Source organism: Carex rostrata, chromosome 9 (assembly GCF_964058835.1).
Source record: "Carex rostrata chromosome 9, lpCarRost1.2, whole genome shotgun sequence".
Lineage (NCBI taxonomy): Eukaryota > Viridiplantae > Streptophyta > Magnoliopsida > Poales > Cyperaceae > Carex > Carex rostrata.
In genome coordinates this window covers 4,731,152-4,757,282 of record NC_135926.1, presented here as the reverse complement: position 1 = coordinate 4,757,282, position 26,131 = coordinate 4,731,152, and the positions used below count along the sequence as shown (strand labels likewise).

At 36.1% G+C, this 26,131-nt stretch overlaps 1 protein-coding gene and 1 long non-coding RNA gene across 3 annotated transcripts; both read left to right on the top strand.

The window, feature by feature from the left end:
- On the top strand, positions 1-24,853 carry LOC144559078 (acetyl-CoA carboxylase 1-like). Of its 2 annotated transcripts, none has more exons than XM_078308013.1 (31): positions 1-305; positions 12,544-12,892; positions 13,226-13,432; positions 13,642-13,803; positions 13,883-13,975; positions 14,091-14,186; positions 14,517-14,784; positions 15,007-15,194; positions 15,556-15,606; positions 15,700-15,739; positions 15,832-15,956; positions 16,614-16,730; positions 16,823-16,897; positions 17,009-17,065; positions 17,155-17,259; positions 17,370-17,456; positions 17,567-17,758; positions 17,862-18,050; positions 18,144-18,254; positions 18,340-18,429; positions 18,523-18,699; positions 18,801-18,878; positions 18,984-19,106; positions 19,222-19,491; positions 19,763-20,118; positions 20,542-20,779; positions 21,058-21,410; positions 21,531-21,744; positions 21,860-22,039; positions 22,129-24,216; positions 24,476-24,853. In XM_078308013.1, exons 1-31 carry the CDS (start codon positions 100-102, stop codon positions 24,533-24,535), a joined length of 6,945 nt encoding a protein of 2,314 aa, XP_078164139.1. In that variant the 5' UTR covers positions 1-99; the 3' UTR covers positions 24,536-24,853. The 2 variants fall into 2 exon arrangements, with proteins under 2 accessions (XP_078164139.1, XP_078164140.1); XM_078308014.1 differs by lacking the exon at positions 1-305 and adding an exon at positions 11,655-12,003.
- On the top strand, positions 12,195-12,428 carry LOC144559079 (uncharacterized). The gene is made up of 2 exons (XR_013513089.1): positions 12,195-12,329; positions 12,375-12,428. It is a non-coding gene; the product is annotated as an uncharacterized LOC144559079 (long non-coding RNA).
- Positions 24,854-26,131: the final 1,278 nt, after the last annotated feature.

Genomic DNA, 26,131 nt, shown 5'->3' with positions numbered 1-26,131 from the left:
CCCGAGAATTCCACAAAAATTTGCTAAATTTCGGACCGCACTCTTCCCCTTTAAGCACTTAGAACCCTCCCATAGAGGGAAGCAAAAAAGAGGAATCTAATGGAGAAACTCCATATGGTTTTGCGCCTAAAAACCCCTTATGGAGTCTCTATGGTTTCACCGATTGCTATGAGGCGGCGCCCCGGACAGGCTACACTAGCGAAGAAGTTTCAATTCAGACCGCACTGTTCTATAAGGGAAATGCAACTTCCACCGGTGCTTCCTTTGCCAATGAAAGAGCCACTGGCAATGCCTGACACTGACAGGTACCAGTTCAAATCTTCTTTTCTCTTTTAATTTTGTATTTTGATCTGTGTCGATCTGGTTTTTCTTTTTCAGTTTTATTATCTCTCTGTTCTATCTGCATGCAAGTTTGATTTATGTTCATTAGATCTATCGATCCCTTTTCAGCATTTGATAGGAAGATGGCAAAGAACGAGATAGTATATAATTCCATAAGCAAATTTGACGTCTGCATTGTAAGATTTGCGGCAGTTCAGGGTTGTAGGATTTAGGGTTTATGTGTATTTTGGGCCGAAATTTAGCTGATCGTCAGTTATGTTAAAATATTAATTATAGTAATACTGTTTTTCAATTGGAAATAAATCGTATAGAATAAGATAGAACTGAAAGCAATATTCTCTGTTTTTAATTCAAACCTATGGTTCTTTTCTTGACAGCCTAACCTTCTCCACTTTTCTCTATTTTATTCCTCATTTCACAAGTAGAATCCTAGTTTCAGTCAATGGATCTGTAATCAATGACATGCATATTTGGATCATTCGAGAGAAAAATATTACAAGGGGTTTGATTTAAGCGTTTCTTAATTTCAATTTGAGCTGCCACACTCTGAAAGTAACAGAAAGTAATTCCGGCTTAATTACGACAAAGAATTTGTCAGTTTTAGAATGTAATCAGAATTTCATGTGTAGCGATTGTAGAGCGGCTTGCATGAACTGAAGAAAATAAATTTTGCATTTTGATCAGTGATATGAAGAAAAAGAGAGATCATTGGAATCTGAAATTGAGCAATTCAAGTTAGTATGCTCTCATGATGAAATATATTATTTGGGTTGTAAGCCCAAATACTTGATTACTGGCCTATTTTCTCTGTGAATGCCTCAATACAACTACATAGGTGAGGATATTGTGGGCCTCCATTAAGTCACAGGCTTTAGTTTAAACCTAAATTGACCCAATTTTAATTTTGGGATGTGCCAAGGCATATATGGGCGAGAAAGGAATTACGAGTTTATGACATCCTGGACATGTCATGTTAGCAATTGATTGTGACTAATTAGGTCATTAGAGAATGTAATGCCTATGGTCTAGTTAACTATGTCTGTCCCCACCATAGTGACAAGGTATCCGAATTATACCCGAATTATATCCGTTTAATTCTTTTTTGGGGTGATGCCGAACCGAACACCGAATTATTCGGTTGACCGAACTTTGACCGAATTAAACCCGAATAATTTCCGAATTTTACGAACTTTTCCCGAATTTTACTAATTATTCACGAATTTTTCCTGAATTTTTCTAAGAACAATTATTTTTTTGGTTTTTTATTTTTTTTGCTCTCTTGTAGGACTGAGATTTCTGATCCGGATAATTCCGAATCATTCCCGAATTATACCTGAATTATACCTGAATTATACCCGAATCACGAATTTTTGATCTCGCCGAACCGAACCCGAATAATTCATTTGTCACTATGATCCCCACTGTGAAGTATTAAATGGCATGAGAATTAAATAAGGCACTAATAAGACGCATATGACATTAAATATTAGGTCATTGTTATTAACATACTTTTATAGGACTCAAAATATAGAAATACCAATTATAAGGTCAAGTTGTGTGATTGGCAATTTACCACAGTGGTGAACTTCAAAACCATTAATTTAACCTAAGAGATAGGGTCTTGTTTGAGAACGAAGTTGCGCGATAAACTTATTGAAATTACACTACTTAGTCCTAATGATAGTACATAAGTAAATACAACAACAGCAACAACAATTGTATACACCATAAATTATAAAATATATGCATATGCTGGTCTCCTTTTTTTGTACTATATGGAACATTGTATAATTCAATATATCCATCGTTACGAACATTATTTAATCAAATAAATATAAAATTATTTTACATATGACAATCAGTTTTTTTTTTCTATAGAGTAAATGGGTACGATAACCATTATCTATATTTTGTGGTCTATTTATGAATATTATAATTTTGAAACCAATTTATTGACACGTCTAATGGGTAGTGCGAACCTTTTAATCAATGGCCATAGACGCACTTATCTTTCCACCTACTTTTCCGTTAGTCAAAACATGGAATCAAATCTCCCATCTCTCAAGTGCATCGTTTTGTCCAGCTGGTTTGTGCAATATCTTTCTTTCTTTGTTTTTTTAAAGATACAAATCACTTTCTTAGTTCAGCGTTGATAATTTTTAACTTCTGATAGCAATTTGATTTGTACGCAGTACACGCTAATTTAAAAGTACTAAATTCCTAACAATATAACTAAACTCCAATTACATCATGCCATGTTATAAATAAAAACTTATTAGTTATGTAATAAATAACAAAAGAGGGGGCCCCACCTTGTTAGATTTACTTGTCGTCATGTCAATATTGTTGAGAGAGTCTATGCTCTTTTAGAATGCAAAGCTGATCAGTTCAACCTTTTGTCTTTTTTCCCCCTTTCCCTTTTAAAGTTAGATGCATTCAACTTATAAAAATCAGTCTATGATTTCATGTAATTTGCAACAATGGGGGTAGGTTCAAGGTAGGTTTTGTGTACAAATAAGAAGTTTGGTAGGATGGATGGTTGTTGATTGTTTACAGCCAAACTGATTTCTACATGAATAATGGCGAACAAAATTATCTCTTATAAATTTATGCTACTTTTTTTTAAATGCAGATTTTTTAAAACTATAAAAATTCTCCTTCAATCATCTTATGACTCGGATCTAGATGCATGAGTCCTTTCTTTTCTTATGTTGCTTTTGTCTTTCACAATTACAATAAACATAAAATCAAAATATTATCATCTTACAACCGATTGACTTGGACCTTGACACATGTTTTTACTTTCACCTCTATTGATTTCCAACATAATTATGAGTAATATGGAATAGAATGGTTGCATCTCAGGTTTTTGTCAATGTTAAATTGAGTCTGCCTCTGTGTCTAGAAGTTTGATAAATATGTAACATGTTAACACATAATCTGAGAAATTTGTCAATTGTACTAGCTCCTAATTTTCTATCTATATTTCATTGAAGTGGTTAAAAATTCCAATTTCTCAACGAAATATGGTCTATGGAATGAACAATAACAAAATGTTCATTGGCTAAAAAAAAATAAGTTGCAAATTCTATTGCAATAAAAGATAACACAAAAATACAACGTACAAAATTCTTTTAACCACTTGGGGGGATTCCACAAATATACTCCTATCATGAATTTTCAATTTTTGTAATACTCTTCAATATTACATATGGTATCATTTATGCAAAACTTTTGCAAAATTAATCCGTATAAAACTTATCAATCACTAAAAATCTTAGTATGGCATGATTCAATTTTTTTTTTATGCACATATGTTAAATTCCAAATTAGATCTAGTCAATCTATTTTTAAAATGTTTGTCTCATTTTTGCAGCAGTACGTCCAATTTTAATTATATCTCATGAGCATATCATAATCTTTTAAGAGGAGGGTTCAAATGCCTCTATTTTTTTTTGCCTCCATCATGCCTCTACTTTTTTTTTGCCTCCATCATGCCTCTATTTTAAAAAACGTTAATAAATTAAAATTTAAATTATAAACGTTAAAATAAAACCTTAGATGTGATCTATGTTATTTTCTTTATGTGTTCATAAAAAATATATCACTTTTCGATTTTATTTTTATGTGAATCAATCATTTAAAAAATTAATGTCTAGAAATTATCCACGTTAGTACATTTTTACAAGCTCTTGATGATAACCAAAACAAAGTTGAAATATCATAATTATTTACATGTGCATGGATAAAATGATGTAGATCATATCTAACGGCATTATTTTGACTTTTAAGTTTTAAATTTTGAGTTATTAAAGTTCTTAAAAATGGATACAATTGAACCCTCCTCATCTTTTAATACTTTTCAAATTGAATCCAAACATATAGAAAATATAGAAATTTTCACAACTTCTAAAAGTTACTTCAACGTTCCTCCATAAATTAATGTTTTTGGGACGAAGTTTGGAAATTAGTCTGAATGAATCTTCTATATGAATATAAATTTTTCAAGATTTGATAAATTAAGCTATTTTAGCATTACACAAAATTGTTTGTCAGAACTTTCTAAATGAATCTTCTAACCTCTTACTATCCTCAGCATGGCCATAAAATAACCTAAACAAGAGAATTTCAGATTGTTCTCGATACAGTTACATGTTTATATTTTGAACCTCTTGCAAGTTAATCAAATCAATATTGAGTATCATATTAATTATTGCATTGCACTAAAATAGTGAGAAGTAGTGTTGCCAGTTGCGATTGACAAAATCTATTTGCTTCTACATGCTTGGTTTTAATTTAATATATAAAGCCAGCAGTCCATTGGATTAAGAAATCACAGTAAGATGCATTGGAAACAACGAATCCTTCTAAACAACTATGAAGCACAATGTTTGTTTTTTTTTCCTTATTTAGGGCATGTTCAACTGCAACAACGAAATTACTGTTCACGCAGGAAAAAAAATTCACTCTGACTGAATTTTTTTTTCCCACATGAACAGTAATTTTCAGTTCAAAAGTTTTAAAATTATGTACCCATTTCCTTTCCCCTCGTAACGCCGAACAGGCCCTTATACTTCTCATCCTATTTCTCTTGATTATTATAAGTATTGATCATCCTATTCGATAGATAGTAAATTAATTATTCAACAACCAATTAAAGCTGTAGTGGTATAATCTAGTGACCTCAGAAGAAAATAATTACTCTATATTTTTGTATAATTAAAATAAAATTTACTCATCCGCTAAAAAAACAATAATCCAAGTAGGTATATGCTATTGCACAATATAAAACGCCTGGGGTAATTTGGAAACAAAAGACGAGACAAAGAAAAACTGAATAAAATAAATTAGACAAATTACATATAATAAATTCAACCAACTAAAGTAAGGAGAAAAGCTTATTCAATAGAGGCAGGCGCTGGGTAGGTAGAGATGCATACCAAACACCTGCAATATTTTTATACCCCTTGTTATTTTTAATATTTACAAAACACCTGTCTCTTTCAAACGAATCTTTTTGATAACTGTCTCAAGCATCTCAAGGGGTCAAAATTGACTCCATCACTGAGATCCATATAACGATTTAAATTCCTGAGTAAATTTGTGACGCAACGAACAACATGAATAACTATTTTTCTAAGAATACTCAAAAGTGAGGAATAAATTTTAAAATTCTTAGATAATCGTCGAAACAAATAAAATAAGGAAATCACACCATTTCACATACGACTCTCTTACGCTTGTAAAATGGGTTTTGCGACCTGCAAAATATTTTGCGAGCAATTTTATGAGTTGCAAAATACTTTACAAGTATAATAAAGATAACATAAATATTCTCCAAGAAAATGTGAAATTTTGTGACTTGCAAATATTTTTTGTGAGCAAAACAATAGAATTCAAGAAAACAAGAATTTTACTTTCTGGACTTCTTAGGCTTGCTGTCCTTTTTTTTTTCGACCCAAATCATAAAAGCTTCGCATTTTGTTTAGCATCAATTTGGGTACTTTTGTAATAAATGCGTCTTGGAGCTTTCATCATTATTGGCGCTACAAATGTTGGTTGTTAAATAGGTAAGCAACATCCTGGCCATCCGATTGATATAGAAGTAGAATTGTTTTTTCATTATGCAAAAAAAAATGTTAGCTTGTTATTAAAATTTGTGTAATTTCGTGAATTATATTTTTACATGAATAATTACTGGAATATATATAATTTTTTTTGGATATTCTTGTTTATGAAATTAACAATATTCCAAATAAATTTACTGATCGGGTGGAATTTGGAATTGACTCAATTTGGATCAAAATAGGTGTTTAATAATTAGAAATGGCAAATGAAAATTATTCCTTAAAATTATAGTATAATTAAATCGACAGTACTAATTCGATATATCATTTCTTCCAATAAACAAAATCCATGCGTGTTGTTAGTTTGTTCCAAGATAGACACGTGCGACAAAATTGTATCGAATCCGTATCACCCCAGATGCAAGTTATGAATATGAATCGTTCTTTTCATGTGGTATGAATCTCAAAACAGACCTCCACAGTCCCAATTGGCTTTTGATTGAATTTGGCCTTGTTGGGATTAATCTGAACCGTCTATTTTTATAAGTTGTACCTCATGTACCTGGGAAGACACGGACTCAATTGTATCTTGAGTACGATCTATACTGATTTTTTTGACTCTTGTTTTTCTATTTCCTCTTCCAAATAATAGAATATCCCGAGTTCCCCACTTAAGTAATGAGCAACATTTTATAGGTATAATTAGTTAAATTAAATTATTATTATTTTTTTTTAGATCTTGGCAGAGGCTGGCCAAGAGGATTATTCCTTTTTTTTTAATTGGGATCTATTGTGGGTTGATATGACATGATACTAAGTGCAGAGGCGGAGGGAGTAAGGGTATATGGGATCAATTGACCTCCATTTTTTTTAAAAAAATTGTATCGATACATATTTTTTTATATAATCTAGAGTAAAATGCTACAGTAAATTAATCTTCATTCGCAGCATAAAATTTTTATATGATTACCCCCATTCACGATTGACTCCCATAGTCGAAAAGTCTAATTCCGCCCATGACTAAGTTTGATGGTCCAAATAAATGGGAAGACAACCTAATTAGCCAAGTGGGCCCCACACAGTTCATTAGGGGCCACATTTAATTTGCGAAGTGGGTCCCGCACAGTTCATTAGGGACCACATTTACCAACTACCCCAACGTTTTCTGCTGTTTGTCTAATTCCGTAGAATAATTTGTGGTTTTGCGTATATCCATTGCTTATTTGTGAGTAGAACTAGGGTGCTCTTAAGCTCACCAAAGTTTTGGTGAGCTTAACTCTAAAACTCATCAAATCAATTTTAAATGACGAATCCGAACCGTTGAAATCCGCCTACCTTACGTATGATGCATCTACATGTGAAATTTTTAAACATTCGAATTAATTTAGTATAAAGTCAAGCGGTCAAAATTAGAAGGTTAATAAATTAATTTTAGTGCATTTATTTTTTGAACGTTTTTGACCGCTTGACTTTATACTAAATTAATTCGAATGTTTAAAAATTTCACATGTAGATGCATTACACGTAAGGTAGACGGGTTTCAACGGTTCGGATTTGTTATTTAAAATTGATTTGATGAGTTTTAAAGTTAAGCTCATCAAAGTTTTGGTGAGCTTAAGAGCACCCTAGTTCTACTCCTTATTTGTCAACCCAAACAAAAGCGAACAATTCAACCTATGGGCTTTGCATCGCATAAATTAGGGGCAATAGAAAAAAAATGAAATTCAAATTATTTTTATCCTTTTTGCATGTGTTAGCCCAATTACACACGAAACGATGATGACTATTCTCTGACAAGGGTTAATTATAGAAAAATCTTACTATTTTTTTATTAGACGATCTGTCTATGTGGTACTCAACCTTAGAAGTAGTAAAATATTATGTACAATTTCGTTATGAATGAGACGGAGAAGGTTTGGTCGGATCTTTAAAGCCTTGCATAAATTCCCGGAGCATGGGACTTTCATTTAATTTGTATCTTCTCCGGTATATGACCTTAAAGGTCAAAATTAAGAATTTTCACACTTTTTATTATTAACAACAATTAAAATACTATGTGTCACACTCTTTATGAGAAATTAATAATATTAATTTTTGCAAAAAAAATAGAAACTAAAAAAAATATGAAAATATTTAATTTCTACGAAGAGCTTGGTACCCTTGCCTCGTACCTACTCCCCCCTCTGATATTATCACTGCGTGTGCTCCCACAACCTATGCAATTCCTGTATTTTTTTTTTTTTGAATTTTACTTTAATGGTCACCCTTAATATAATTGTTTTAAATTAAAAATTAACATACTGTTATTAGATCTTTTAATTTTTAATGGAATTAGAGAAGCACACCTCTTTGTTTTACTCCCTTCTCACACCCACAATAGCAATTTCTAATATAAATCCGAACCATTCGTATGTTTTTATTTTATTTTTCTGGAGTACACAAACCACATCGTATGTGATTAAATTCTCCACAATGATTGTTTATAATTCATGAATGATTTGTCCACAATGACTGTCCATCATGAATTACAGCAGACGCAGATACAATCAACAAACACATGCCTTAAAATTTGCTGGAGATTTTGCAATTTATATTTTTCTTATATACCTTGTTTATTCACTCGTTACATTGTATACATACTAATAGACGTCGTAGAAAATCTGAAGCTCACATGCGCCAATTTTCCTTGGAATTTTTATTTTATTTTGAAGCCCTTAGGCACATTGGAAAAAATGTTGCCATGCACTTTTTGCCTTTCTCTTCTTCTCCATATTTTTTTTTTCCTCCTTTAACATTTTAGAGGACAAATGACAAAGCTCACAGGATATTACTAGCATTATCCATATCTATCAATAGAATATTACTACTGATTGTACTATTTCGCAAATAATAACAGATTAAAAGAGACAGGTGAGCGAAGGCCATTGGTCTATGGATTTCTTTCTTTTTTAGTTTGGGAAAAAAAAAAGGAGATCTGTTAGTTGGCCATCAACACCTACTCTGCCAAACTCCATATTTTAGCCACACAAGCCAACCAACTAATTCTTCCAAATTTAAATAATTTCTTTACAAAAATTAACTTTTAATTTAGTGGCAAAGTCATATGGTCATGTGAGAGATCATGGGTTCGAAATCCGGATGAAAAAATTCTTTGTTGTAATAACAAGAATATTAAATAGTTGGATAACTTGATCTCCAACCTTTATTTAAAAAAAAAAAAATGTCTTCACAACAATATTAATGACCGCAAAGTAGTACTATTACATCTCTAAATTACCCTCGACCAATTTTTTTTTAGCTTAAATGCTGAGTTTTTATTATAAGGTACTTTATGGAGATAATACTTTCCCCGTACATCTTGTTGGTTTTTTTGGTTCTATTGCTTGTCAGATCCCATTTCTCTTTCTAATGATTTCTAAACTAGACCACGAATTATTTTTTTCCTTGACCTCAAATAATGTTTTTGTTGCTTCTTAGACAGCACTTTGGTTTAAAAGTTTAAGCACGAAATGTGTTTTTTTATAAGACATATTGTACTTTTGTATTCCTTAATCTCCATCTTATTAAAATTGTATTTTTTATTGAGGCGGTATTTCCAACTTGGGGAATATAATCGGTTAACATCACTGAGCAATTTGTTACAGGGTTAAGTGCTTCATTTAGTGCATTGATGAAAATTTGACGGCTTGGTGTCATGTTGGTAAATTAGAAGTTTATTTGACAAAGTTTGTTCAATTTATCGAGATTCGAGACCTTATAATGGGCTTTTAATAATAATAATAATAAAAGTTCCTAGCTTGCTTGATAATCTTTATTTACATGAAAAATGCTCCTTGTTTGTTTAAAAATGTCGGTGAATATTGGGTCCTTTACAAACCTTTTCATTCCTTTTACCTGTTTGGATCAATCTTCATTCCTTTTTCCTGATTGGATCCATAATTATTCCATGAATAGAAATATTCTTTCAAATCTCTTTCTAAAAGACAGCAAAAAAGAGTTATTGCCATTTAATAAAATGCCATCCAATCATGTCCGTCCTGACTATATTGAGTCCATATTTTCTCCAGTACTGGAAACTTCCAGTGCGCTTGACTGCTGTGTTTTTATATAAGAGCATTGTCAGGACTCCTCTGCACGAAACGTTATATGATATAAGAAGCTTTTCTTTTTGTTAAGTTGATGCCAATTGGGCTATTTGTGACTTTATAATATTTTTTCTATATACTATTAACTTTAATGTTATGAAAAATCATGATTATTTCATTTAATCAACAATAAATTTATTTTCTTACTATATATAATTTAATCTAAAATGAACAAGGTGCATCGTATTTATCTGCGAGTATAATTTATTATGTCAGCAAATTAATTTTATGTATTTATCAGTGTTCTAAATAGCTAGCTATAGCGACGCTATAGCTTTTCCGGACTATAAACGCTAAGCTATGAGATAAAAGTGCGCAAACTCAGCTACGACCGCTATTACCGTTATATGCGACCCGCTATAGCTACCGCTATGCTACATTGACTTTTTTTTTACAATTTATATAGACTTCTGTACTTCTATTCTTATTTCTAATGCTACATGGTCTTCTCTGATAAGAATGCTAAACAAAACTATGTACTTCTGTTTTTATTTGTGATTTATTCTCTCATTCTATATCGAGAAATATTCAAATGTTAATTTTTCATTTTGATTGCTCTTCGCATAATATTTATTTATAAAATTATTATCGTTCGTTTCAATTGAAAGTTGATTTTGATTATTATTATTATTATTATTATTATTATTATGATATATCAAATGTTTAAATATATATATTGACTTCATTTACCTTATAAAATTAATTGCTCTTTGTCTATTATAATATGTAATACTATGAAGTATTAACTATTAAATAATATTACTTTTTAGGTTTTTTTTCTTTCTTATTTATGTAATTGATAAAAAGTATAGACTTAAATTAGTTGTTATTTAGTTATTACATCAATTCTCTAATATTGATTATGTTGATAATTAGTAGAAATATAAAATATAAAATTTAAAAAGGAAAAATCGCTATGTATTATAACTTTCGCTATAGCTATGCTATTCGCAATAGCTTTTTTTCTCTCCTTGCTATGCCGCTATAATCGCTATTTGGAACCTTTGATATTTATTTTAAATTGGATGGTCTGAATTGAAAAATAAGTTATGTATCCGATTGTGTTAACATTATTATCATAATAAAATATTTACGTATAAACTTGAAATAATCTTTTTCAAAGTAAAAGAAATGCTTCTTTTCAAAAAGCAATGTCATGGTTGCTCAAATCATATGGCGGGATGCCACGTGCCAAGTTTTAGCCTTCGAAGAATGGACGACTTGGTCATCAAATAAAATGGAGAGCATTTATCTAAACATTAACTAGACACGGTGTATAGTTAATAGTTTTGACTGAAAGATGAACGAGAGTCGCACCCTTGGGTAGCACAAGAAATCCAGACGGCTCCTTCAGTCCTCTACAGTCATGTTCCCACCTTTTAAAATCAGATAATTGCAACTTTGTAGCGGTTAGACATGTCTACCGAACACATCCGTTATTTGACCACTGGAGAAGATGAGTCAACGTGAGGTTGGTTTCTAAACGGCGGCTTCGCAAGTCTCCGTCCAGACAAAATGGCTCTGGATTTTAGTAAGCGAAAGGAAGCAGCTACCAACCAACTACCCCGCTCTCTCTTTCTCTCTCTACGGAGTACGAAAATTTTACACCGGATCAGAGGTAAGACCGAGAGAAGGAAACGGGCAGGTGCCACTCACGTGGGAATTCAAGCTCTCCTTTTCTTTCTCACCTCCTACCACTCATTTAAAGCCCGTTGCTTCTCTCGCCCCCCTACCTGTATTAACTCTTCGCTTCTCCTCCTCGACTCCTTCCTTGCTCATTTCTCTCACTCTCTCTCTCCACCCCCGACAGACAACACATGCTACGCATCTAATCTGGATCAGCCATTTCATTGAATCGTTTGTGAGCAGTGAAGAGTGATCTAGGAGCAAAAGTGATCTGTTCGATATCTCAATTTTGACTCGTGGCGGTACTTGCTAGTTCATTCCAAGTGAGTTCGTTGGAATTTTGATTGAAGTTTTCTGTTTGTCTTCTGTGATCGTTATTTCTGTGGATATCCACTAAGCTGATCGTAATTATTAGGAGGTTTTGGTAGTTGGGTCATGCATATTAGGTGCGGGAGATTAAGTCTGTTTTTAATAATATGTACTTGTACAATTCTCCTTTTAGTGCTGCGTGATGCTTATTTGCAGTAAAATTTTGCAATTTTTAACCTTCGAAGAAAGAAAGGCGGAGAGAGTAAGAATGAATAAATTATGAGGCGATAATTTTGAGGAGTCCTAGTGTTGACCACAATACTGGTGAATGATTAACAATGTCGTAGCCACTTTCTATTATTTGATTTGGTAAATTATTTCTCAGATTGTGACTCCTAGCTGGCTACCAGTATTGTATATATCATTTCAACATTATTAATTTTGTCATTCTTTAACTATGCAGAGACATAGACTAAATTGAGCACAATCTCCCAGTTTCTCAGAACAAAAGAAGTAAACTAATTTCCTGTTTTCCTGTGAAACTTCTTTTGTAGAATGACAAATGAACCTTGGAATGGAGCCATTGATGGAGCTACCAACAAAACCCGGCCGTCAGGGGCCAATTCAGAAGTTGATGACTTTTGTGGGGCCCTCGGCGGAAAAAGGCCAATCCACAGTATATTGGTGGCAAACAATGGCATGGCGGCTGTCAAATTCATGCGTAGCATCAGAGATTGGGCTCTTGAGGCATTTGGCAATGAAAAAGCAATACTTTTGGTTGCCATGGCGACACCAGAGGACATGAGGATTAATGCTGAGCATATTAGGATAGCTGATCAGTTTGTTGAGGTGCCCGGTGGCACAAACAACAATAACTATGCGAATGTTCAGAAAATTTTGGAGGTTTGTTTCTTTGAAATAGTTTTCATGTTCCTTTGTCTTATAGCAAGCAAAGAAGTGAGATAAAGTTTTGGGAAATGCTTTGGTTAGTAGCCGTATGAAAAATTTAGTTCTGTACCCTTTTTTCATTTAGTTAAGCTGTTATGGTGGTTGCTATACAGTTATTTGGTGACAGTATATGCAGCAGTTATGGTTAATTGGTTTAATCAGGTAAGTTTTATCCATACTACTTGAACTGCTGTAACTTTTAGTGTATAATGATGCTGAGATGATTAACCTGGTATTTAGAGATCACCATAATTAGGAAGACAATTGATCATGAGTTTAAATAATCAGATTGCAGAGAGAACTCACGTGGATGCTGTCTGGCCAGGATGGGGCCATGCTTCTGAGAACCCTGAACTGCCTGATGCTCTCACAGCCAAAGGGATAATCTTTTTGGGGCCTCCTGCTGCACCAATGTCTGCTCTTGGTGATAAAATTGGCTCTTCTCTGATTGCGCAGGCAGCTGGTGTTCCAACTCTTCCATGGAGTGGGTCCCATGTAAGCAATTTATGTTATTTGATCTTCAGATTATTTTATATATGAAACATAAAGCTAGGACGATGATCACTGGGTTTTAAGTCAACAATTTCTTTTTACTAGAAGATTTTGGAATTTCAATAATTTGAAGCTATTTCTGGGACTTAAAAGTGTTAAAATTTTGGTAGCATGGATTAAATATATGGCTGGTTCTGGATTATGATATGCAGGTTCAAATTCAGCAAGAAAATTGCTTGGAAACTATATCTGAAGAATTTTATAGGCAAGCGTGCGTTTATACAACTGAAGAGGCTGTGGCCAGCTGTCAAGTCATTGGCTATCCGGCCATGATCAAGGCATCATGGGGCGGCGGCGGTAAAGGAATAAGAAAGGTTTGTCTTTGTTTATTTTTGCTATTTGGTTGACTGCTTAAGCCTTTCAAGTTGCTTAAATTATATTTAATACATTTAGGTGCACAATGATGATGAAGTGAGAGCACTTTTCAAGCAAGTTCAAGGGGAAGTACCTGGTTCACCCATTTTTATAATGAAGTTGGCTTCACAGGTAAGAATAATTGTTATCAACATTGTTCTCTACTTCTGCTTTTTGATGGTTAAAGTTTTAGGGAAAGGAAGAAACTACTTATATTATTCTTAATTAATTGTTGATATATTTACAGAGTCGGCATCTGGAAGTTCAACTGCTGTGTGATGAATATGGAAATGTTGCCGCTCTGCACAGCAGAGATTGTAGTGTCCAAAGGCGTCATCAGAAGGTACTTCTATAATCATATCATTTTGAATCCAACATTTATTTGACTTGTAAATAGGATGCAGCAGCTAGATTCTTGTAAGCTTTTTCGAATGAGCATATTTATGTGAGTCTAATTCAACTCAAATCAAATCAAGTCAATTGGATTTGTGAAGTCTGATTCCAAGTTTATATGAATCATTTATGGTAAATAACTTTTACTTTCTGGTAATTAGGTACTTTATTACTGAACACTGTTATCAACTCGTAAAGCTCAGGTCTCAAGTTGTTTGTGGGAAAGGTCTATTTATGATGACACCATGACTGAATCAATCTTCTCTTTAACCTTTAACAGATCATAGAAGAGGGTCCCATCACAGTGGCCCCACCTGAGATAGTGAAACAGCTGGAGCAAGCTGCCAGGAGGCTTGCAAAGGCTGTCGGATACGTGGGGGCTGCGACAGTAGAGTATTTATACAGCATGGAGACAGGCGAGTACTACTTCCTCGAACTCAACCCCCGTCTGCAAGTTGAGCATCCTGTAACTGAGTGGATCGCAGAAGTCAACTTGCCAGCAGCTCAGGTTGCTGTCGGGATGGGCATTCCACTGTGGCAAATTCCCGGTGAGTATCTGATTGCTGAATTACTTCTTTGTTTCATATAATCATATATCTATGAGAAAATAGACAGAGAGGTACAACAACAGGAGGAATTTTTTTCATGTAGCTGAGTTTCTAGACACTCTAATACTCAAAATTTCAAATGCATTCTTCAAACAGGAACTTATGTACTCACATGATGATTTACCTTTCTTAAACGTTGTTGTTTGTTACTTTGTAATGTAGAAATAAGGAGGTTTTATGGAAAGGAACATGGTGGGGGTTACAGTGCATGGAAGAAAACAGCATCTCTTGCCACTCAGTTTGATTTTGATCAGGCTCGGTCAGTGACGCCGAAAGGTCATGTTGTAGCTGTTCGGGTTACGAGTGAAGACCCTGATGATGGTTTCAAACCCACTGGCGGTAAAGTGCAGGTACATTAGGGTTTCTGACTTCCCGTTCTTTTTAATTTTATTAAGAATTTTATTGCCCTTTACCAAGGAATTGGAAACACTTTGTGTCTCCCTACAGAACCTTGAGAAATGAATTAGCAAGCCTCCATAAACATTAGAAACATCTTTTGATAATTACCTAACTGCCTCATATCCATCATATAAAACACTGAGCATGGATGGTTAGATTGCCAGGACATGTAATATATGGCATTTCATATGTTTGGTAATGCATGATATCTCATTTCTGAGGGTTAGACATGAAATTATTCCTAATTCATTTAGCTTTTACTAACTTTTTTCTTACTTTATTAATATATTTCCTCTCTTATATGTGTTTTAGGAGCTGAGCTTTAAGAGCAAGCCAAGTACATGGGCCTACTTCTCAGTCAAGGTTTATTGTTTTGAAAATTGAATGGTTATCTTTGGTACATGTAATGTATGAGTGTTATTTTATTAATTCAAATTTCTCCGTGCTTTTTTCCAGTCAGGAGGAGGGATTCACGAGTTCTCTGATTCTCAATTCGGTATGGGCTATAAATACCAGATTAAATATGAATTTATATGGTTCTACTAGGACTAAACCATCTAAACCATCTGTAATTTTTTTTATGTGCAGGTCATGTATTTGCTTTTGGTGAATCAAGGAGCTCGGCTATAGCCAATATGATTTTGGGGCTAAAAGAGATACAAATTCGCGGTGAAATTCGCTGCAATGTTGACTACACAATTGATCTCTTGAATGTATGTTATCTTGTGCTATCATACTTTATAGTTCACTGTACCTAGGGGTGTTCATCAGTTCAGTTTGGTTGAAACCGAACCGAACTAGGCAAACCAAAGTTATAATTTGGTTTTAAAAATAGAACCGAACCGAACTGAATTAGCATTGCAATCGAACTGAACCGAACCAAAGTTTTATTTCAGTTTGTTCGGTTCGGTTCAAACCGAAATATATTAATTTTTTTATTTAAAACAATTGATTTATAATAAACCGAAGTATATTAAGAAATAAACCGGGTATTAAGAAATAAACTAAGATATTAAGAAATAAACCAAAGTATTTAAAGCAATTGATTAAGAAATAAACTGGGGCGGTCCGGATCAAATTCATAATATATAAAAGTTCAGTCGGTTCGGTTATTTCGGTTTTGAAATTTTCCAAACTGAACCGAACCGAAGTTATAATTCGGTTTTAAAAAACAAACCGAACCGAACCGAACCATTAAACTGAAAAACTGAACTGTTTGATCCGAACTAATTCGGTTTGGTTCAAAACCGAATAACCGGACCCAATGAACACCCCTAACTGTACCCTTGTGAGGAATGTGGTGTTTTCTGTTTCCAAGTTCTCTTGATAATAGGAAAAAGATGCTGACTTTGAAATTATTTTTTATTCAGGCTTCCGAGTATAGAGAGAACAAAATCCACACTGGTTGGTTGGACAGCAGAATAGCAATGCGTGTGAGAGCCGAGAGGCCACCTTGGTATCTTTCAGTTGTTGGAGGTGCTTTATATGTAAGTTGTACCCTCCTTAATTTGAACTTTATGGTAAACTACTTGATGCAATTCTTATACACTGTGCTAATATTTTCTTTCATTGTTATCAGAAAGCTTGGTCCACCAGTACTGCTATTGTATCAGAGTATGTCAGTTATCTTGAAAAGGGTCAAATTCCACCCAAGGTATAAAATTTTATCAGAATTGAGATACCTATTTCATATACATATCTGTTTTAAGTTCTTCTGTTTTCAACTGACGCGAAGAAGTTAACTCCTGTTCAATTGTTGTTTCAGCACATATCACTTGTCAACTCAGTTGTGTCTTTGAACATCGAAGGGAGCAAATATACGGTATGACATGCATATCTTTCTTCTCTGATCTTACTTTTAAATAACTATATAAAATGGAGTTTGTATAACTTTATTTATGTTTTGCACAGATTGATATGGTTAGAGGAGGGCCAGGTAGCTACAGATTAAGAATGAATGGTTCTGAGATAGAAGCCGAAATTCATACATTGAGAGATGGCGGTCTTCTGATGCAGGCATGTATACTGTGATACATACTTACATGTTTTCAATTCCTTCTATTTAAAATTACTCGTACAATGAAACTAGATATCTAAAACTTGTCCATTATGATGTTACTGTGCAGTTGGATGGAAACAGCCATGTTATATATGCTCAGGAAGAGGCAGCTGGTAGCCGCCTCCTTATCAATGGAAGGACTTGCCTATTACAGGTGAAAATAAGAAAGAAATAAAAAAAATGGCAAATAGAAGTAAAATAAATGATAGCAAATAGAAGTAAAATAAACAAAAGCAAGGAAACTGAATTCTGGTTATGTTTCAGAATGATCATGATCCATCCAAGCTGTTGGCTGAGACACCTTGCAAACTACTCCGGTTCTTGGTCCCAGATGGGTCCCATGTGGAAGCCAACACACCTTACGCTGAGGTTGAGGTGATGAAGATGTGCATGCCTCTTCTCCTCCCTGCTTCTGGTGTTATTCACTTCCTTTTGTCTGAAGGCCAGCCCATGCAGGTAATGCCAATTTCATATTTCTCTAGCAATTTTCTAGAGAGCCTTCAAAAGGTTGCATTTAAAATAAAAACTGTCATAATATTGCGAAACATTTTGATTGAAGGCTGGTGAGTTGATTGCCAATCTGGATCTTGACGACCCCTCAGCTGTCAGAAGGGCTGAGCCGTACACCGATCAATTTCCAAAGCTGGGGCCACCAACAGCTTTATCTGGAAAAGTTCACCAGAGATTTGCCGCAAGCCTACATGCAGCGCGTATGATACTCGCCGGATATGAACATGACATTGGCAAAGTATAGGCTAAATCTTTTCTTTTTGGTTTCCTTTGAATCAATTTTGTTTCTTAATTTTTATTGTAACTGGTATGTTCTTCTGGTCAATATTAGGTGTTGAAAGTTTTGTTGAGTTGTCTTGACGACCCTGAGCTTCCATTCCTCCAATGGGAAGAAATCATGTCTGTTTTGGCTACTCGGCTCCCAAAGGAGCTGAGGAGTGAGGTACTTACCAATTTCTTATGTTTGGTAATATTTTCTATCTCTTAATAGTTACTTGATATATTGATTGTTGGTGTTATGTTGACAGCTGGACACAAAGTACAAGGAGTACGAATTAAACACCACTTACATAAGGAACCGGGAATTTCCAGCAAAGATGCTAATTGGAATTCTTGAGGTCTGCTCTTGATATATGACTTGCATTTAACGATATATTTGATAGCTCCTCACATACTTTGTGATTTAATATATTATTATCTTTTTGCTGTAGGCTCATCTGTCCTCAACTCCTGAAAGAGAAAGGGCTACACAGGAAAGGCTGATCGAACCCCTCTTGAGTCTTGTCAAGTCATATGAGGGGGGAAGGGAGAGCCATGCACATGTCATTGTCCAGTCCCTTTTTGAGGAGTACCTCTCTGTTGAGGAGCTCTTCAGTGACCAAATTCAGGTACTTTATTACTCCTTTTTTCCCTTTTTTTTAATAATGCGGTGTGAGTTTATTTATATATTTTAATACATATTTCCAATCCTTTTATGTCTGTATTGTAGTCTGATGTTATAGAACGTCTCCGGCTTCAGCACCAAAAAGATTTAAGCATTGTCGTAGACATTGTTCTGTCTCACCAGGTATGCTCTTGCCTTCCCCACTCTTCCTTTTTGCATGTCTATGTATGCATGCACCTAGAATGCTAACTTCTGTATGTGCACACTATATTTTTTATTTTTTATAAGGGTGTGAGGACCAAAAATAAGTTGATTCTACGTCTCATGGAAGCACTGGTTTATCCGAACCCTGCAGCCTACACAGACCAGTTAATCCGCTTTTCAGCTCTTAACCACACCATGTACTCTGAGGTAAACTATTTTTTTCCATAAAGTTAAACTTAACATTTTAACCCTACCTTCCTGACTTTTATCGCTCTAACTTAACTCAATTCTGACAGTGTTATTTTCCTTTTGCTTGTTGCAGTTGGCACTGAAGGCAAGCCAGCTTCTAGAACACACAAAGCTAAGTGATCTCCGGGCGTATATCTCAAGGAGTCTGTCAGTGCTTGAGATGTTTACAGAGGAAGGAGAGAGAATATCAACACCGAGGCGCAAGATGGCTATTGATGAGCGCATGGAGGACCTCGTCAATGCCCCGCTGGCTGTAGAAGATGCTCTCATCTCCCTCTTTGACCACAGTGATACCACTCTTCAGCGCAGGGTTGTTGAGACCTACATCCGCAGATTGTACCGGGTATGCCTTTCTTCTTAATCTACAGCAAGCTTTGAATGTCCCTGTCCAGCCAAATAAAGAAGGGGGATTTTGGTGTGTGTGTGTGTGGTGATGGTGGTGGTGGGGGGGGGGGGAGTGCATAGCGGCTGGGTCTATCAGTAACATACAAGTTTTAGGAATAGATAAAAACTTAGCAGTATTAGAATTGTCATGTTACAGCTTCCTGTGTAAAAGTATCGTGTTTTAGATTATCTTAGTCATGACTAACTATTTCTTTTTGTTTCTTTATCAGCCATTCCTGGTAAAAGAGAGCATCAGAATCCACTGGCTCAGAACTGAGGAACTGAAGAAAACGGACGATCAAAAATCGATCCCACCGCAAGACCTGATCGCCTTGTGGGAGTTCACAGAGGAGCATATTGAGAAGCTGAATGGATTGGACAACCCGTCAGTGGAGAAGCATAGCCAGAGGAGGCGCGGTGCCATGGTCATTATCAAATCCCTCCAAGCTCTTCCAACCGCCATCTCTGCGGTTCTTAAAGAAGCAGTGACCTTGAGCAAGAACTCTGGTCCTCAAGGTGACCAGGGTAACATGTTGCATGTGGCTGTTGTGGGGATTAATAACCCAATGAGCTCACTCCAAGATAGGTTCGACACTCTACACCTTCTTCCCTCTTTTTATTTCTATGTTTTCTTCCTTCCTTTTGCAAATTGGTTGCCTAATTTATAGTTTTTGCTTGTATGGTTGTGTGCACAAGTGTAGACATGGATTACTTTTTTTTTTTTTTTTTTATCTTTCTAGCTTATTAGTTTTATCATTAATTCTAGTGAACTCCATAAATGAAGAAAGAAACTTTAAGAGCAAGAAAAATGAAATAATCTTAGACCTATCTGGTTTTAACCTGCTGAGAATGGTAAGCATGACTAGTTCAATTTAACCTGAGATGTTACTCCTTGCTGCCAGCATATATCCTTTTCTTGGTACTAATGTATATGCTTTATGTATACTGTGATTATTTTATTGTGTCCCGTTTTGATACTATATTGTGTTATTTTACATGAACTGTGCAGTGGAGATGAGGATCAAGCTCAGGAAAGAATTAACAAGCTAGCGAAGATCTTGAAGGAGAGATCAATAAGAAATGTTCTCTCTGATGCAGGAATTGGGGCTATCAGTTGCATCATGCAGAGAGACGAGGGGCGGCCTCCGATGCGCCACTCCTTCCTTTGGAAGGCTGAGAAAGTTTACCATGAGGAAGAACCTCTTCTTCGCCACTTGGAGCCCCCGCTCTCAACATTCCTTGAGTTGGTATGCTTGTTTGTCTTCCTATTGGATTTGCCAGAAGTACATTATGTAGATTTCTGATATGGTGAAAAGGTGGAAAACACCTGGTCGTTAAAGCTTTTATGTCTTATGCTAATTCAACCGACTGTAAATTTAACCAATGGGTATAGTATTGGTGCTAGGAAATTATAAGATAAAATCACCAGAATGCCTCCGCACTCTACATTATTTTGGAGAACTTCCAAATTTTTAACTAAAAGCATTGAATTTTATTTTGAATATGTTGGTTATTCTTAATTTAGGACAAGTTGAAGGGATACGAAAAGATAAAGTACACCCCATCACGCGACAGGCAGTGGCACTTGTACACGGTGTCCGATGGCAAACAGCCAATTCAACGCATGTTCCTTCGGACACTTGTCAGGCAGCCCTTGGGCACAAATGTCCTTTCCTCGATGCCATTGATTGATGCTGAGCTAAGTCGTGCACAGGCTAAGCTATCCTTAACGTCAAGTGGTATTTTTAGATCCCTGATAGGTGCATTGGAAGAGCTCGAGTTGTATTCACACAATGCTACTGTAAGATCAGATCATGCGCATATGTACCTCTGTGTACTAAGGGAACAGCAGCTTTATAATCTTGTTCCTCCTTCAAGGTGAGTCAATATATCAAAATTTCAGTGCAATGCAGATTCAATATAGTACCTTTTACCAGTATTGGGATACAAGTTTTTTATATGTGATTTTGACCATCATTAATAATGTTTGCATTTTAGGAGCATGGACATACCTGTCAGCCCTGATGAGAACACAGTATGCACTATTCTTAAGGAAATGGTACTGATGGTTCACGAATTGGTCGGTGTACGCATGCACCGCCTCTCTGTTTGTGATTGGGAAGTCAAGCTCTGGTTAGGGGGTGATGGAGTTGCTAGTGGTGCATGGCGTGTTGTAGTCACAAATGTTACGGGTCACACTTGCACAGTGCATGTAAGTTTACTACCAAGGAACTTCACACATACTAGTATCAGAGAATGGCATGCACGAGCTACTTTTTTTTTTTTTCCAATACTACTTTTTTAATATCATTTCTACTTCCAATCAGATTTATCGGGAGGTGGAAGATGGGAAATCGCACGAGCTAGTGTACAATTCAGCCAGACCAGTACATGGCCCACTTCATGGCTTGCCTCTGACAGCTCAATACCCACCATTAAGTCGCATTGATCTTAGGCGCCTGACTGCCAGGAAAAGCAGCACAACTTACTGCTATGACTTTCCATTGGTAATACTCCTAACCTTAACAGAAAAAAACTGGAAAAAGAAATGAACATAAATTCCCATTTTGATACAAATCAACATTTGTGTTCTCAGGCATTCGAAACGGCACTCCAACAACTGTGGAACAACGAACCTGTCAAAGCTGATAAGGAATATTTTAAGGCCACAGAACTTGTCTTCTCTGATGATAATGCAACTTGGGGCACCCCATTGGTGCCCTCCAAACGTGCTCCAGGCCTAAACCATGTAGGGATGGTTGCATGGCGCATGGAGATGATCACTCCTGAGTTCCCTGAAGGGAGAGAAATTATAGTAGTGGCGAATGACATGACCTTCATTTCGGGGTCATTCGGCCCCAAGGAAGACATGTTTTTTGATTCGGTCACCAAGCTTGCCATCAGGGAGAAACTTCCTCTTATATATCTCGCAGCCAACTCTGGTGCCAGGATCGGTGTAGCGAAGGAAGTCCAGTCCTGCTTCCGCATTGGATGGGCAGACGAAACAAATCCGGATCGTGGATTCCAATATATTTACATCACCGAAGAAGATCACGCCCGTATTGGTTCATCAGTTATTGCTCATGAGCTCAAGCTGGAAAGTGGGGAGACAAGGTGGGTATTGGATGCCATTGTCGGGAAAGAGGATGGATTGGGTGTTGAGAATTTAATGGGAAGTGGTGCGATAGCAAGCTCATATTCTAGGGCTTACAAGGAAACCTTTACGCTAACTTTTGTGACTGGTCGTACAGTTGGTATTGGCGCTTACCTGGCCCGTCTTGGTATGCGGTGCATCCAACGGCTTGACCAGCCCATCATTTTGACTGGGTTCTCAGCTTTGAATAAGCTTCTTGGCCGTGAGGTGTATAGCTCGCAGATGCAGCTTGGTGGTCCTAAAATCATGGGCACGAATGGTGTCACGCACTTGACTGTTGCAGATGATCTTGAGGGTGTTTCTGCAATAATAAATTGGCTGAGCTATGTGCCACCCTATGGTGGTGGTCCCCTACCCATTTCTAGGACACTGGACCCTCCTGAAAGGCCTGTGGCCTACCTCCCGGAGACCTCTTGTGACCCCCGTGCGGCCATTGCTGGGATCAATGATGTGAAAGGAAATTGGCTTGGGGGCATTTTTGACAAAGGTAGCTTCGTAGAGGCACTCGAAGGCTGGGCTAAGACTGTCGTGACAGGTCGGGCAAAACTGGGTGGCATACCAGTTGGCATCATTGCTGTTGAGACACAAACAGTGATGCAAGTGATACCAGCCGACCCTGGCCAGCTGGACTCAAGTGAGCGTGTGGTCCCACAGGCCGGGCAAGTGTGGTTCCCTGACTCTGCCACCAAAACCGCACAGGCATTGATGGATTTCAACCGGGAAGAATTGCCACTATTTATCATGGCCAACTGGCGTGGATTTTCAGGTGGGCAACGGGATCTCTTTGAAGGAATCCTCCAGGCAGGATCCACCATTGTCGAGAACCTGCGTACATATAAGCAGCCAGCTTTTGTGTACATCCCAAAGGCTGGAGAGTTGCGTGGAGGCGCATGGGTGGTGGTGGATAGCAAAATCAACCCTGACAACATTGAGATGTATGCCGAGAGGAACGCCAAGGGCAACGTGCTTGAGCCTGAAGGTTTGATTGAGATCAAGTTTAGGCAGAGGGAGCTAGTTGATTGCATGGGCCGCCTTGACCCGCATATCAAATCTCTCAAAGCCAAGCTCCAGGAGCCTGGTGCAGATGTGGATGCCACCAATAAGAGAATTGCTGAGCGTGTGAAACAACTCACACCACTCTACACACAGATTGCCACCAAATTTGCAGAGCTGCACGACAGCTCTCTAAGGATGGAGGCAAAGGGAGTGATTAAGAAGGTGGTGGATTGGGATGTGTCCAGGGCTTTCTTCTACAAGAGACTTAAGAGGCGGGTATCAGAGAGCTCAATTGTGAAAAGGGTGGTCGAGGCAGCTGGCGAGGAAGTGAGCCATAAAGAGGCTGTCGAGCTGGTGAAGAGCTGGTCTGGCAGTGAGAGATGGGATGATGACGAAGCTTTCTTTGCATGGAAGAATGACCCCAAAAATTACGAGGCACATCTTAAGGAGTTGGAGTATCACAGAGTGTACAAGCTTTTGAAAAATTCGAGTTTGGAAGCGCTGTCCAAGGCTCTTTCAATGCATCTTAAGGAGGTATGTCTCTCTCGGAAGTCAAAATTTTTTCTCTAGTTGAAATGTCATGAGCATCAAATTGAACCTTTTCTAATTCTTGTTGAATCTCAAGATTTGCCCTTTTTTTTGGTAAAGATGGGAGTCAAACCTCCTAGCTTAAATATCTACTAGGGTTCTTTCAAGCAATTTAACTTGCGACCTCCTATTGAGAGGATATTAACTTTGTCACTATATTAAAGACCAATTCTCAAAATTTATTTTGTTTTGTTTTTCATTGCAGATTGATCCTGCTAGTAGAGCACAGTTCCTGGAAAACCAAGCAAAATCCTTCACTGGTTGAATAATTCACTCTTTGATTATTGGTTCATTGGTTTCGTCATGAGTTTTTGATGATAGCAACTGAATAAGCTCGTGGCTGAGAAATGCTTTCCAAGGAAATAAGATGTTTTGTTCGTCAATTTTATTTTATTTTGTTCAATTATCGAGTATTTATCCCGATGCGAACATGATTTTCAGGTTGTAAAGCCTGTGTATTGACCATAGTCGTGTAGTTATTTAATAATAACTTATTTTATCCGTACTCCAAACTCTGGGTTACCATATAAATGTAGAGGAGATCGTTTCTTTGATAATAAATAGTGTAGACGACTCCAAATTATTCTATGATTTTTCTTTTTTATTTATCGAGTATATTATCTGAAGCAATCATGCGAGGTAGGGTTGGCAAAAAAATTCGAGGCTTGTGATTCGATTCGGGTTTGATTCGGGTTTGATTTGAGTTTAATTCGATTTGAAATGGGTTTGCATTGAAACGAACCAAACCAGGTTCGGTTCGGAATTAATTCAAATCAAACCCAAACCTAGCCTGGTTTGATCGAAATGGGTTCGATCATTTTTATGGTTTGAATCTCATAATAACATCGACCGTCCATTTACCTGATGAAATTAAAATCCAAGATAGAGAGTCATAATTTAACTTAGCTGACACTCTCTCATTCTTAAATCTCAATAATCTAGTTCTCTCCACCTCTCACTAACTCACTCTCTCTTTAGTTCGAAAATTTAGTTGACGCTCTCGGGGACTAGCTGTCTCTCCGGCTGTCACTCCTTTCTCCGGCCTAGATGATTGTCTCTCCTCTCTCTTCGGTCGTCTCTCATAGTTCATACCAGAAAAGCCATATCTGATGTATTTTTTCATAAACAATTTTTCAACTTAAAAACACTCATTTTATAGTTTATACCGGTAAAAGGAAGCCATGTGAATTGTTCCGCGAGAAAAAATTAATGTATAAACTACTAGTATAACTAGGACTGCTAAAAAATAATTTAGTTCGTGTGTAGTTCGCAATTAATTCGATTCGAAATGGGTTCGATTCGAAACGAATCAAACCAGGTTCGGTTCGAAATTAATTCAAACCAAACTCAAACCTAAGATAAGTTTGGTTCGATTTGATTCGTTGCCACCCCTAATGCGAGGCGGCGCTATTTTAGAATTAAGGAGGGACTTTTTGTTTTTGGAAATTTATAAAATTGTCCTAAAAATTTGAAATCCACAAAATTTTCGACAAACTACTCTTGTAGATGAGTAGGTCTTATGGCCTCTATTTAATTTTCATAATTTTATAACATTTTCCAATGTTCATAATACGAAAATTCCATATTTTCATTTCTACAAAATTTGAATGATTAAGATTTAGCACTTTAAAAAGAGGAGGGTTCAATGTCTTCATTTTTTGTGCATTCACTCTGCCTCCATTTTTAAAATTTTTAATAACTCAAAATTTAAAACTTAAAAGTCAAAATAAAATTCTGCTTCTATTTTTAAAAATTTTAATAACTCAAAATTCATAACTTAAAAGTCAAAATAAAACCGTTAGATGTGATTTATGTTATTTTCTCTATGTGCTCATAAAAAATTATCACATTTCAATTTTGT

Coding starts and splice junctions, on each gene's coding strand:
- LOC144559078 (XM_078308013.1), top strand. CDS start 100: ATGGAGAAACTCCATATGGTTTTGCGCCTAAAAACCCCTTATGGAGTC. Junction 15,607..15,699: donor GGGCCTACTTCTCAGTCAAG/GTTTATTGTTTT, acceptor GCTTTTTTCCAG/TCAGGAGGAGGGATTCACGA. Junction 17,759..17,861: donor CTGAAGGCCAGCCCATGCAG/GTAATGCCAATT, acceptor TTTTGATTGAAG/GCTGGTGAGTTGATTGCCAA.